This window comes from Sturnus vulgaris, chromosome 9 (assembly GCF_052056855.1).
Source record: "Sturnus vulgaris isolate bStuVul1 chromosome 9, bStuVul1.hap1, whole genome shotgun sequence".
In the NCBI taxonomy this organism is placed as follows: Eukaryota; Metazoa; Chordata; class Aves; order Passeriformes; family Sturnidae; genus Sturnus; species Sturnus vulgaris.
The window spans coordinates 5,276,847-5,291,911 of record NC_142251.1 but is presented as its reverse complement, the minus strand read 5'-3'; the positions used below and the strand labels follow the sequence as shown (position 1 = coordinate 5,291,911).

The 15,065-nt window shown below is 43.8% G+C and overlaps 1 protein-coding gene across 2 annotated transcripts in view; it reads right to left on the bottom strand.

The window, feature by feature from the left end:
* Nucleotides 1-8,352, bottom strand: part of LRP8 (LDL receptor related protein 8) — a 171,134-nt gene extending 162,782 nt beyond the window's left edge. The window contains exons 1-2 of one of the 2 annotated variants that reach the window (XM_014870608.2): nt 8,212-8,352; nt 7,220-7,339 (exon numbers count right to left, since the gene is read on the bottom strand). In XM_014870608.2, the coding sequence (XP_014726094.2) occupies nt 7,220-7,339; nt 8,212-8,281 (190 nt within the window). In that variant the 5' untranslated portion in view covers nt 8,282-8,352. The remainder of the gene's footprint in view (nt 1-7,219; nt 7,340-8,211) is intronic. The other variant, XM_014870609.2, reaches the window with a different exon arrangement.
* Nucleotides 8,353-15,065: the final 6,713 nt, after the last annotated feature.

Below are 15,065 nucleotides of genomic sequence, written 5' to 3'. Positions count from 1 at the left end.
ACAGGATATCTCACCCTGAGAGACCATCAGTGACAGAGCTCATAAGCCTGCTTTAAAAATCTTCTGGCTTCTTGAAGGTTAAAATCTGGATTTTGAAAATATTTCAGTGTGGAAGGGTTTAATTTTATTTTTCAACTAGCTTACAATATTACTGTAACTTCTAAAGTCTAATCAGGTTTTTATCACTTGCATTTCAGACAGAATTTTTCACAGAGCAGAAAATCTGCATTCATTTTATCACAGGGCCTTTTACCCTTTTCCACTCCCTTGTGGGTATCTAAATATTAATAATTTTAATGGAAAATAGACAGTTAGAAAAACTACATTCAGCTTTTCCACCACTTCCCTTACACGTACCATAAAATAGTGAGGATTTCCCTTTGGCTGGAAGGAACTGTCTGCACTGGGAGCAGAGCACACCAGAGCAGGAAGACTCCTTTTCTGGAGTCATGCTACTGCACAAGATAACAAGCAGCAACCCAAATCTTCATCTCCATCACCCAAACTCAACTTACTGATTTGTTTTCCTGGGCAAAGGAAAAAAAGAAAAAACAATGTACATCTTACAGCATTTTATAAGGCAGACACAGAAAAATGTAGCAACAAAAAAGCAGAACTGAGCAGCAGCATGCTTTGGGAACATCTTTGAAATTACCAGGGAAAAGCTGCAGGACAAATAGGAAAGCTGTAGAGAAGAAAAGGTCACCAGTAAAAGGACCAGGAGAACTCCACACCAAATCAATTCTACCACAAATGCATCTCAAACACATCAGCCTCTGAAGCACACCAAAGACATGGTAGATGTGTCAGCGAATTCAAAAAGCTGATGGCCTTGAAAAGGCCAGCAGAAACAAAAGCTGGGTGTCTGCTGTATTAGAAACAGCTGAGGGAATCAATAATGGTTAGACATTTTTCAGGTGTAACAGAGTGTTTAATGATCCTTTAGGTGGACAGTGGAGTCAAGAATACTTATTCTTTCCAGCACTGGCAATCTCTCAGTGTAGGTGTATCAGATAAATGTGTTCACCAACGCATTATAACTGTTTTTTCTGGTCACATAATTGCAATTGGAATAAACTTCTGAACATTTTCTGATTAATATTAAACTATCTGAAGTATCTTCCACTCTTTACATCAATCAGTCAGAAATCACATCTCTAACCTGTGCTAATCATGGGTCTAGAACACTGCAGACACAAGAGAACTGGTCTGCATTGACTTTTCATAGAATCACAGAATGGTTTGGGTTGGGAGGGATTTTAAAGACCCTTAACTCCAAGCGCCCTGGCATGGGCAGCTTTCATTAGACCAGGTTTCTCTGAGTCCCATCGAACCTGCCCTTGAACACTGCCAAGGATCAGGCAGCCACTGCTTCTTTATCTCTATACATTAAAATGCTTTGGATGAAATTTACCTACCTTGCCTCAAAATTAAGAATAAGCTTGTATCCTCTGAAATGACAGCTCTGAGCTCTCTGATAAACAAACCAAGTCATGTGGGTTTTAACTGCACTTCCATAATTTCTTTCTTGAACTTAATAATTATATTCACTCTTCCCATTCTCCTTGACCTCAGGAAAGCTTTTCAGCTCACAGCTTGCTCCTGTAACTGTATCTAGAGCAACTCTTTTGCCTCCTTGCTATAGTACAGCAGCACTGCATTAAACCAAGTTCACTTCCCTCTGTAACCATAATGTCCCCAGTGGCTCTCCCACATACCCCAGTTCTCTCTGCCTTTTCAGTGGTCCCACCTCAGTTCTCTCTTTCTTTCCCAGATCATGAGCAGGAATGATAGAAAATCACCACCTTATGGAAAGCAGTCTGCATCTAGACTGCTTAATAAATAAAACTGCTCATGAAAATGTGCCAGGAAAGAGGGAAATGGAGAAGGGTATGTGCTTAAAGCTTGGTTTTCTGCATAAATGTTGCAGCAGGTTGCACTAACAGGGAAGATAATTGACATCAAAAACACGTCAGCTAGTTCTTTCAGAGCAGACCAAGAATATAAACGAAAATGAAGATAAAGGAATTAAAACATTCACTGTGGAACACAAGAAATCAGTAACTGGTTTTGAGCCTAAGCTGGACATGAACCCAGTACAGACCAGGATAGGCAGGCAGCAGCCACACAGAAAAACAAAAAAGTCCTGCCTCTCAACACCAGTCTTCCTAGTGCTTCCAGTTTTGAGATAAGTATGCAAGCTGGCCACACAACACAGTTAAACATCCCTGCCACAATCAAGAGCACCTGACCACACATGTGTCAAGGAACCCTAGAACTCCCTGTGCACAGGCATCTCCAGAGCAGCAGCAATCACTCAGCATACAGGGTGCTGGCTCAATATAAAACAGAAAGAAAAACTGGAGCAATGCATAACAGAGGACAAAAAGTTGCAGCATACACGTGGCGTTGTGAGTGCCTACTGTGCCACTTGGTCACGCCCCAAAACCCGTGAGCCTGGCACACCACTACACTCCTGTGCTTCAAAGCCATCCAGACCACACTTAACTCTGCACAGCATTCAGAATTCAGTTTTCAAAGAAGCTTTTTGATATGTTTTTACTCCCAAATTCCAGCTCTAGAGAAACCTAAACCGAAAAGAACAGAGCCCACGGGGCTGCCCCCTGGGCTCCCACACAGGCAGCAGCAGTCAAAGTCTGCAGACTGTACAAAGCCACTGGAAGAACAGGAATCCTTCTTCCTCCCAACTGCAGAGGAAATGTGTCCCAGATACACAGCCACCTTCTATGGCCACAAGGCAGGCAAGGGCTGAGGAAGGGGAGGTTTGCTGATGCCACATGTTTACCCTGCATTCTGGGCACATGGGAACAGCTTTCGAAACAGTAACTCCCTTCAGACTGCATCTCACACCTGAAGCAGCCTCAACCCTGTTTATAAAATATCCCTACAAGCAGTCTTCACCAGCAAGCAACACCACAGAAAGGATACCAGTGCAAAGGTGGAAAATGGAGCAGGCCGTGTCCACCTGCAGGCAGGTATTATAAAACTGAAATGATCCTGCAGCTTGTGTTTAATTTTAGGAAACTAGTTAAGCTACTGATTGCTTTTTGCAGCTATACTCTTCGCCACATTTAGTGTTTATTCAACAGTGAAACATTTAAGCAGAGGTCCTCCAGTCTCTTTCACCCACACTCAGGTCTGGGTTAAGACAATGTGAACTATACTTACATCACAAAAACAAAATTAAACACAACTATCAAAGTAAGAGCTCCTATTTTTCGTTAAATACTTTGTGTCTGGCTGCTGTTTTGCAAGGTCTTCCTTGTTTTCTGCTGGCTATAATGGCAAGCAAGAATATACTTATAAAGCTGGGGAAAAGGCTTCCAAGAGCCACCCTCCCTTCAGAACAGTGCTTTAGGATTTTCCATTCTGGATGATGTGTCACACAGCAGCTGCACCCTGGACACACAGTACACAGATCCCTAGTCTGACCTGGCTTTGCAGCCTCCACCTTTCCTGAGGGAGACAGGAAAAAAGTCAGTATCCCACATTTTGAGTGCCTCAGCAAAGAATGCTTTAGCTAAAACACTGTGCCTCAGAAAATGGACATTTTCTCACAATAAAAGTAGCTTTGATGTTTTATAAAGTTGTTGCTGTACCATTACAAAAAATGTCTCGATAACTGTGCATCTGCAAGCATTGTCTGAAATATGTTATAAGAGTCTTTCCAGCATTTCTGAAGAGGAAAATGTATCACAGGGAAGGACTAAAATGCATCTATAGAAATCACATTCAGAACTGCCCTGGAGCCTGTCCTCATCATTTGGACCACGTTTAGTGCAGATCGTGACATTGCAAGCTGTAGGTTGTGACTGGGATTTTGTCTTTCCAGGCCAACATAGACTGGACTGAGCCCAAGCAAATCGTTTTGCATAGAGAAAATAGAACAAATAGTTTTAGGACAGGTTTAAATAGGAACTCAGGATTTCTAATTCCAGATTTTACAACTTGATTTCCCGAGCAATCGAAACAATCTAACTTCCCCCGTTTTTCTCGCTAGAGTTTCGTTTCTTTTCCATAGATACATTTTAAGGAACATCTCTACTCCTTTCTCATTTTCCTTTCCTCAAAATGGTATAACTTTCTGAAAACATGACAACAAAAAGGCATCTTCATATTTAGGCAATCTGTTTACTGCTTTATTTCTATATATTTCTACAATGAACACAAATTAACATCTTTTCTCTTGTTAACACTTTGCAAGTCATGTGCCCACGCACAAAGGAGCACCATCTCCTCCCTTCCTGGCAGCCTCCTTGGATACCTTCCTTTTGCTAGCCCAGAAATCCTATCCTGGATAAACTTAATACACCTTAAAAACTAGCACTGACTTCAGGTCCAGTGTTTGCTATATTAACTCACACATCACTCCTATGGTAGATAAGTTGAACTACCAGCCACAACAGAAAAGGATTACTCAGTGGAAAGCAAATGCCAAGGATGCAATACAGCTTGACTACTGAAACATTCTCCTTAGAATCTAAAACATTATGCTTGCAAATCTTGGGGGCAGGGAGGATGGAGGGAAACGGAGACAGACACTGCACAGAACACAACACAAAGGGGACACAAATATAAACAAACAAACAAATATTCAGTCTTGCGCAAAGACAATTTCTAGTAGGAAGCACACAGAGTCCTGCCAAAAAAAAAAAAAAAAATCAACTCTTTCCAACTATTTAAGATACTCTCGGTTACAAAATTTTCCAGTGTATTAGACCATCTATCACAAGGAATTGGTTTCATAAATCAATTCTTCACACAGATAAAGACCATCCTGTCTCTTCAAAAAGGGAGAATATACACAAGCAGCAATGAGCTATTACAAATACATTATCAGCTCTGGGAAAAAGAATCATCAAGTAATTACAGAGGTTATCAGGGTCCTTATCAGTACTCACTGCCAGCAGGCTACCTGCATATTCATTTCCCTCTCCATCACCATTCTGGCATGCTGAGTTTTCCAGAACAGTTTCTTCTAATGCATATATGCCTTAAATAGTTTTTAAATAAATACCTTTTTATTAAAGCAGTGATAACAGAGGCGGTATCTAGCAGCAAAAACATGGAATGTATTTTTTCACCCATATTACATATGTTGAAAAGCAGTATGCACTTTCGAAATAAAACAGTGTTCAGAACAATTTAATTGAGAAAAATGTGCATGAAAAATGCAATTTCTGTCTTTCAGCCTGCTTGAAGAGGCAACTGCAAAGTCCCTCTATATATGAACTAAATTAACAGTCCATGGGCAATTTCTGTAGTATGATCCCCAATCAGTAATAAATTAATAAATAAATAAAAACTCAGATTAAAGTGAAGAACATATTTTACCACCCCCAAACACAACAACTATAAACCCCCTCTGAAATAAACCTAAATCAGATGCAATAAGCATTCTAACACAGCACAATCCACACTGAGCTGATGTTCAACACCATGTTGTTCTACATTCTCTCTCCTCTGACACAATGCTCAGAGGGTTGATCATAAGGAAAAGGAGAAAATAAAAAAGCAGCCCAGATACTGAACTACTCACTCATGTAGGGCAAGAGCTCAGGACACAAATCTACTCTTCCATGTCGAATGCAGGGTCCAGAATCCGAATTCAGAATTCAAGATGCTCCTCCAGCAACGATCCCAACCTTTGAAAAGCAGTTCCACAAGCACTGCCCACAGGTCACCTGCAGCTCACCCAGCCTTTGTACCACAGTGCACAGAGGTTTTAAATAGAAGGCTTCATTATATACCTGCTTAAAGGTTCCCAGTGCTTCCACAGATTAGTGGCTCTCTTGAGAAACACAGACACTTCTGAGAAACATTCCCAGTTATGGCTACACAAGAGTCCACACAAGAGTCCATGGTAGTTCTCAGTCACACCCAGCTTCCCTGAGTCTTTTGCAATTTGAAACATTCCACATCTAAGTTGCCTCTAAATAGTGCCATTATAATTCCTGTAAAAGCCATTTCTAGATCTCAATTAATGCTGCTAACTCCCCAGGTAAAAAAAAAAATTCATACATTAAGCCCATCAAGTCCTCTGAATAAAAACAGCAACTAGAAAGAAATGTTATGGGGTGCTCACAGGGAATGTCTTGTTATAATTTAAGAGTTTGGGAACCCCTGCTCTCCTTAAACTAATCTACTTAGACTTCATTCTGAATATCACCTGACACAGACTTACACATGAAGATGTTAACAGGAAAAATCACATATGGAAAATCACATAACCAGTGACCTTTCTTTTCAGGATTTGTTCACTGGGTCTGTGAGCTTTGAAAGAGGTCACACACTGAATGCACGTTCAGGGCCTATTATTCTACAGAGATAATTCAAGAGATGTGGTACTTGCTATAATATTTGCAACTTTAAACTGCAAATTAAAGATATTTTTCTTCAAGATTTAGGCTCTGTAATTTCTGTTACAGATGCTTCTGACACTCCATGGCTGAGACAAATTCTCCCAGGCTATCAGAAGCTGTGAGCAAATAAGAGCCAAATTATAACAGCATAACTCTACGAAGTACCCAGAGTTTATGGGTTTCCACTGATACACACCAGGGCCACACCACAGGAGAAGGAACGAGTGCCATTTTCTCAGGGTTGGAAGTATAGATTTTGCTTTCTGTTCCCTTACACTATGAAGGAATTAGTGTTACATGGCTGACACTGCCAAGCCAAGCAGTGCCACTTGTTCATCTGCCGACTGCAAACATATTTAAACACAAGATTCACACCCACCCCGTATCTCGTAGGATGACTACGAGTAAAGCAACATTTCACATGAGCACCTGTCACCGGCCCTAAGCGCGGGCTCTCCCGAGGTTTAACATCTCTCCCAAGTGCCCCGAGAACACGAACTGCGCTGTTCCTTTTAGGCGCCCTGAGCAGAGGCGTTGCTGGAGGCGAAGGGACTGGCAGAGGGAGGGCAGGGAGCTGCCAGGTGACGGCTGCAGCCGGACTCGCGGTGCCGCACGGCGCTCCGGGTGTCCCGGCCGGGCCGGGCCGGGCGAACCGGCAGCGAGGAGCCGCTGCCCCGCGGCGCCGCGTCACGGATCTGCTGCTCCCGGCAGCCAATGAGCGCTGCGGCCGGGCACGGCGCGACTTCATTCATTCATTCATAAAAAAGAGGCGCAGCGCAGCTGGGAAGCGCGCCCTTCCCGGCCCCCGCCCCGCCGTGCGGGGCACGGATACTCACGGCAATCCGCCTCGTCGCTGTTATCCGAGCAGTCGTCGTCTTCGTCGCATTTCCAGATGGCGGGGATGCACCGCTCGTTCCGGCACTGGAACTGGTTCTCCTCGCACTCCTTGACGGCGCCTGCGAGACACGGGGCCGCGCCTGGGTCAGCGGGGCGTGCTCCCACGGCCGGGCGGCGGGGACATCCCGAGGCCGCCTCGCCGCCCGGCCCGGCGCGGATAACCCGGGCAAGGCAACCGGGAGCCGCCGCCGGCAGAGTGGGGGCTGCGGCTGGGCTCGCCAGGGCACAGCGGTTCGGTGCGGAGCTGGGGCTGGGCTTGCCGGGGCACAGCGGCTCGGTGCGGGGCTGGGAGAGATGCGCCTCCGCGGGAGCACGGCGGCGATCCCGAAGCCGCTTTGTGCGGGGAGAAAAGGGGCCATTCCCGTGCTTCCCCGCATTGTTTTAACGGCGGAGGGTAAAGGAGCCTGGGAATAGAAGATGGTTAAACCCGAAATACAACAGACAAAGAAAAATTATAAAGCGCAGCGATGCTGGGACTTCCTGCGCATCTGTTACCGGGGCAAAACGCACCGACACCTGGGGACGCGGGGCGGAACACGCACCGGCGCCGTCCCGGGAAAAGAGACCTGACCGAACTAAAGTTGAGGGTGGGGGGAGAACGGAGCAAATCTGCTTTACAGACTCGGTACCGCGCTGCTCTGATGAGACACAAATCCCCTCTGAAAGGGATTAAAGGTGGCAGCTCCTGTCACCAGCTCTCGGGCTGCATTCGCCCGCTGAAGAGCGTGCCTGGCCCCCGCAGGTCGCAACCCCCGAGCGTGCCCGGCCCCCGCCGGTCCCAAACCTCACGCAGGGCACCGGGGCGAGCGGGCACCCGCGGCCGCACACCCCGGGGTGCTCGTGCCGGCATGATGCTCGCTCCCTCCCCGGCAGCGCTGAGGCCGGGAGACCCCGGCGCTGATGGAGAGCGGCCGTGCCGCGCCGGACCCACCTTTGCCGAGGTGCAGCTTGAGCAGCAGCAGCTGGAGGAGCAGCAGCCGGGCGAGCGCTGGCCGGCACATGGTGCTCGCTCGCTCCCTCCCTCCCTCGGTGGCAGCGCGCCGTGTGCGGGGTGCGCGCAGCCGGCGCGCCGCTCGCTGCCCGCCCCGTGCCGACTGCGGCCGGCGCCGCCCCCGCCCCGCCGCGCCGCCGCCGTGACGCGCCCCGCTGGGCGGGCCCCGCTCGGCTCGGCCCCGGAGAGCGCGGCCACCGCCGGCCGCCCGCGGGAGCGCCAGAGGGACACCTGCGGGACAGCGGCCCCGCGCTGCCCGCGGGCACCGAAAGGAAGCCCCGCAGATGGCACGGCCGCGCTCGGCCTGGGCTCGTCACCCTGGAGCTGTCGCTGGGATAGGCGGGCCTGGGCCCTGCTGAACCTGACCGGGTCAGGCCCTCAGGTCCTGAACTTCCCTCGGTGGGCCCTGTTACAGCGGCAGCCTCATTCATGATCTTAATTTTATTAAGCCGGTTAAACACGCGGACTCATTTAAAAGGCCTCGAGTCACAAATTGTGTGCTCTCCTCATTACTTCAGATCTCCCACTGAGGGATTTCATTGTGACCATACGGATGTGGTCATCTCCACTTAATTATATTAAAATTAGTGAAACAAGTACCGAGTATACTAAGGGTGGGCACCTCTCTTCGTAGGGACTGCTTACCCTTTCTACCGCCTAAGCACATGCGGTCTGATCAGTAATGACAAATGGTTTCCAAGCTTTCAAGGGCCTTGTTTATCACCCCATTTGCACGGTGCTGATGAGAAGACAGTTCACTGTCTTTAACACTGCAGCCTTGTTCATACAGTCAGGATTAACAGTATTCCAGTAATAGTATTATGAGAAGATATTTTTCAAGAGTAACTTAAATCTAACATCACAACAGAATTAGCGTGATTATATGTGGAGTGTCATTTTTAAAAAATTTAAATCGACCACTAATTTTACATAAACCAATGTAACAAATCGTTTTAGTTCCAAAGCTTGAAACGCCATTGACTTAAGGACTGAGCTGCCGTTTAAAAATGCACCTGTGTCTTTAACAAAAATTTTGCAAGTCATTAGTCAGCAGTGTCACTAATGCGTTTGAATCATGTGAAGAGAAGAGCTAATCATTGAGCTATTCCACTAGCAGCTTATAGAGTATTAACAATTTATTCAAGCCTGTTTGAACAATTTTTAGCGTGAGAAATGTAGCGCATGTTTGTGTTGGCTGCATCAATGTGATAGATTACAATAATTGCTTAAAGCAAATGAGGTATTTATAATGCATTAGGTCAAATTTCTCTTTTTAAAATGTGTCAAAACACTAATTCATAAAGCTACTGTAATTCATGGCCTCATTCTTCTCTTTTGTAAGTTAGTTTATTAGTTTAAATTTGGAAGTGAAACCAAAGGCAATAATGAAGCTATCTGGTACAAAACAGGTGTGAGTGTGCAGAGCATCAGTCACAGCAATGATCTGCTCTGATTCCCACTGGAATTTTGTTTCATTAAACAAAACAGCCAAACAGGTGTTTTGGCCTGAATGCCTCACATAGGAAACCACACTAATGAGATTTTTTTGAGTGAGCTTCACTGGTGACACCTGAGCAGCAGCAATTTCAAGAGCCTTCACTGTCCAGCCATTGTAGGGGCTACTGGTAGCCTAGTACCATCTTGTGGACATATGTGTCTCCAAGGAATTGCAGAGGCAAGAAGGAAACTGGAGGTGCTATAGGAGAAGTAGATTGGGCAAAGGAAGCCATTTGGTATGAAAGAGAAATGAAGTATAAGTTCACCCATTATGTTTCAATAGTTAAGACTGTTAATTTATATTTTAATTTACCTTTGTGGTTTATTGCTTCTAGTTGGTCACACACCACTGCACATTAAACAACGAGTCACAGGTCAGACACCCACTATGAGAGCAAGGGGTACATCAAAACAGGGAAATGTTCTTTCTAAAGAGCTCCATCAGCCAGCTCTCTGTTGTTTGTCCATACCATTCCTTTGATCTATTTTACAAATGATTTTTATAGCTCGATTTTTTTACTTAACACACAACCCAGACCCTTTTTCTATATTTACATTTTTCAATGATTGGTCCCTTAGATCCATATATTTCTCATGCTAACTACAGCTTATACATCAGAGAAGTCTCTTCAGTGTCAGGATGAATTACAGACCTCCTGCAGCCTGGATTTTCTGCAGGCTGGTATTCATACACCAGGTTCTTTACTCCCCCAGCTGTGCAGAAATGCACCCTTGCAATCACAGAATGGGAATTGAATCATTCAGAAGCATGTGAAAAGTAATGCACCAAACTTACTTTAGTGGAAGTTCCTCTGGTGTTTCCAGCTTTTGCCCACCATATGTACACTTCTCCTTGTTTTGCAGAACACCACTACACAGGTTCAGAGCAGAAGTCCATCTTGAACAATGTGCTCCAGGCATTGCACCTGGGTGCAATGTGTGTGCAATGCTCAGGAGCATTTCAGTCTCCACATTCCAGCCAAGAGACCAGAGTTGCTGTGCAAGATGAGGTGACCCAATGCCATCCCCAGTGACTCAGACAAAGGCACCAGATTTCACCTAATTTGACACTGGGAGCCTGAGTGATAGTACCAAGTCAGAGCAGAGTCCCTGCTTTTTTACTCACACTCACAGCTGGGAATATGGAGAAGCTGAGCACCTCTCCTGTCCTGTGACCACTATTGGAGAGCAGTCCCCACTGAAGAGAGCTCTCAGGAATGGAATAATGGCGAGTGCTTCATTATTTTATCAATAAAATCTTTGCTAAATATAAAAAAAAGTATAATGACATTGTGAGGAAGAGAAACAACAGAAAAACTGGGAAACTCTTCAAGCCATAGGGACCAAGTTCCTGACATATTTGTACTACTGCCCCCTCATCTCCCTTTTCCCCAAAACAATTTTCTAGTCTTTCTTCTTTCAAATGGATATTTTTAAACATTAAAAAAATCTGTTCTCCTCTATTTGTATAATAACCTTAGAAAATGTACCCTGTCCATCAGGCTGAGTTTTTCAGTCTTGTCTTTCAACTAGACAATCCTTCTATCCTAATATGCTAATGTAATATGTTTTGCAAAAAGATGTTTAAATTAAACCTTTTAATTAAAGTTAGCTGAACCAATGCACTAGTGGCTGCATCCCTTAAACTGCCAACTGACGTGTTAGTGCCCACAATAATATCTACATTTTAAAATAAATTTTACTAGCCAAAACTACTGTGAATTTTCAGCTCTATGTCGTATTGTGTGCTACATTTAAAACTAGAATTTATTTTCTGCTGTTTCTACTGAGGCACAAAACAAACCACAAGCCCAGCAGAGCATAAATACAGGCTCATTTCTGACCAAGACTTGTCATTCAAGACTCCTGTTTTTTACCTGCTATGTTCAAAATAATCAACAGCTCTCACAACCTTCCTTCCTATTTTTGGGATTCACAAACCAACTTTTGCTTGTACTTTGTTTAGTAATCTGCTTTAAAATGTTCTACATACTGTATTTATCTGTTAAGACGCTTTAGTCTTTTGCTTTTCATGAATTTCTTCAAAATCTGCCCATTTTAAACTGCACAGAAAAGTTTCTTCTACTTTCTTTTCATAGTTTCCCTAGGTTGACTTCCAATTTTCCCATACTAATTTAAGGAAATTCCACTCTTCCACTCTTGTCCAGGTGGTTGTAGGAATTTTCCCTATCTCATGCATTTAACCACAGTCACTGAAGCATCAATGGTCATTAACATTTTACCCTCCAGCCCTGTGGCCATCCTCATCTGTCTCTTTGCAAGGGCACTTTAATGACAGGTGATTTTACTTTTCTGTTGCAAAGATCCCTTTTTGCTTGTGTGAAAGCAAGCTAGGGCTCTTAATTCTTTAGTTTGGTTTTTTAAATTTTTTTCCAATTCATATTTTTATTTGTATCTGACTAAATGGTGTCTCTTTGATCTCCTTTTTCTACGCTTTTATTTTTGGAACTTTTATTGTTTAAAAATGCTTTGTTCAACGTCTTCTATAATCTCCTTTGTTTCTTAGCTTAATTTTATTCTCTTTTAACTTCAACTTCTTTACAGGGAACTCCAATTCCCTAAGTCAGCTGTTTGCTTTTCATATTTCTTACTTAAATCCATGTTCTGTACTTTGCCTATTGGATATACCTTCCCTTTTCATATTTTAGGGACCTTTCACAGCCATCAGGACTTTTCTTTGGTTTGTTTCTTGTCTAAAAGGTCAGTTTAGCCACCTTAGCATGCTCCAGGTGTTCTAATGATATCCTTATTTTTAGTTAGCTCATGGCCTAGTCAAGAAAGGAGGACACAATCAAATTTAAATCAAACTACAAACTCCATCAGTTTGCCATCCAAAAATTGTCTCTCCTGCAAGCCAGAATCTCTCACTTCCACAGCCATAATTATTCTTTGTCCTAAAAACCACTTCTTCATTATTCAAGCATATGTAGTTGTATTATATAGCACTGCCACACTGCTGGCCAAAGAAAATCTCAAGGGCACTTCTTGTCCAGGTATGAGACTGCAGCATTTAGTGACCAGAGCTTCCACTGAAACATAAAACAATCAATAACCACATTTAAAAACAAACAATAACAGTCCCTACTTCACACTCATGGATTATCGTTTTCAGAGAAATTCCGAATTACAACCACTCTCTTAAATTTTACATATAACTGCAACCCTGCTACCCAGGTTAGTCCACTTTAAGTATCACCTCCTGGTTTTCCCAGCAAACCAACTGCAGCATTACCCAGCAGCTGCAGCACTGCCCTGGCCATGGAAAAGCAGCTGGGAAGAGCAGCTCCCTGGGATCACAGCTGCCTGGAGAGCACTGCCATATCACACCACTTTTCCAGCATGGCATCAAATCCATCTCCTTCCACTTCATGCTCTTGTTCCTGTCTCTCTATAGCAATTCTTTCAAGGGACTATGGAGAAGGTAAGAGATGCTTTGAAGTCCATTGGTAAAGTTTTTATTCGGCTAGGGAGGAGTTAATACAGAATTGCCTTTTTTTCCTATCCCAAGGTTGAACACCCTGCCATAGTGGTGTCCAAAGACAATGGATCTCTGAGTGCAACCAAACCAACCCACCTCTATAGGGACCTTTTCCATTAATTTTAATGAGTATAAGAATGAAGGTACTAAGTAGAGAAAAAAAATGAGGATTAGGTGTCTGGAAAGATCTTTTGCATGCCAGAGGAGCACTGCTATAGACTGCTCTGCTCTTTGCTGTTGTACAGTGACTAATCACTGTGAAAGCTAACAAAAAATGCACACTTGAAGCCACAGTTCATAAGAAGTACAGTGGGATTTTTTCAAGAGGTCTCACTTCGAACTGTTCATCCTATTACTACTAACAAAGGAATCATGAATTGGAGCAAAACTGAAGTTGACAGTGTCTCGTGTAGCTCTACAGTGACCATATAGCAGTGCTGTAAAGCAGCAGATTAGTACCACAGGCTGCTGTTTGCTCTGTGGCTCCCAAAGGGCTTAGATACAAACAGGGAAAAACTAGGAGCAGGACCAAGACTGGATTAGATTTTTTTTCCTGTTAAAAAAATCCTGCTAGCTAGATGCTTGCTCTGTTTTTCTCCCACACCTTATTTGTTCAGTGCTGCAAAGTGGTGTTTTGTGTGTGGATGGCAGAAGAGGAGACAAGCTCTGGTTCTGCGAGGTGCCAAATTCCCTCAGCTCCCAGAAGCCCTCTGGAAAGCTCTAAGCATCTTGAAGGCTCACTGACAAATTATTTTAGCATTAATTACAACATCAATGAGAAAATAATACCCAAATGGGAATTTAGGATGATGTCCGTGTGGAACGTTTCTCATTATTTTGGTATGGATTCTCTATGACAGCAGAACACTTTAAAACCCATCTTGCTTTCCAGCTCGTGCTGGATCTATTGCCTTCGTGCTAAAGCAGTGGGCACAGTCTGTCATCCAATTTGTGAATTCTTATAGCTGCTTGACAAGGATGTCTTTCTTTATGAAAGAATGTGAACCCAATACTTGTTTTCCCTTTTAAAGTAAAAACTCATTAAAAGCAAATTTTTCAAGGTTGGATTCTGAATGGTTTTTTCCTTACTTTGTCTTTCAATTCACTAGCTTGTATTTAATAATCTTTTAAAGCTATCCCATTAAATATTGCCATCTCATCACTTTCAGTTCTTGAACGATGAGAGAATGAATGGAGATTTGAGCATAACAAAAATATATGAGCTTGGTTAGAGCAAAATTATTTATTTTTCCGAGTGGATAAAAATCAAATTAGCTTATAAAATCCCCCCAGAAAGAGGAAGGGAGAAGGGGAAGAAAAGGGAAACACCAGAAGATCTATTTTCAGGATCAAAAAATAATCCAATTATCATCTTGCATATGTGGGCCCTGTTTCAAATGTGTCGTCACTTTCCATGTTAATTTGCTTAGTCAATGCTAATATTCTTCTGGGAGTCTCTTTGTGTAGCTTCACTAGAGACACTGGAATCATGCAGTGCAGCCTTATTCCCATATGTTTGAGAAGAGTCATCAGTGTAACTGAGTTGTGAAAAACTTATTTCATTGAAGCTGAGAAACCTTTCTCACAAATGTCAGGACAGAGCTCAGGCCATGTGTAGAATCCACCTGTGTGTGAGTTACAAAGGTAACTCTGTCACTCCCAGAGCCCCAGCTCTTATCAACAAAGTTTCAGAAAACACATCTTCTCAGATTCCCTGCCTGTTACACCATGTAGAAACAACAGCAGTTGATGGATCAATCCCTGTGGCATTTTGTCATATTGCATAAAGCATCCAGCG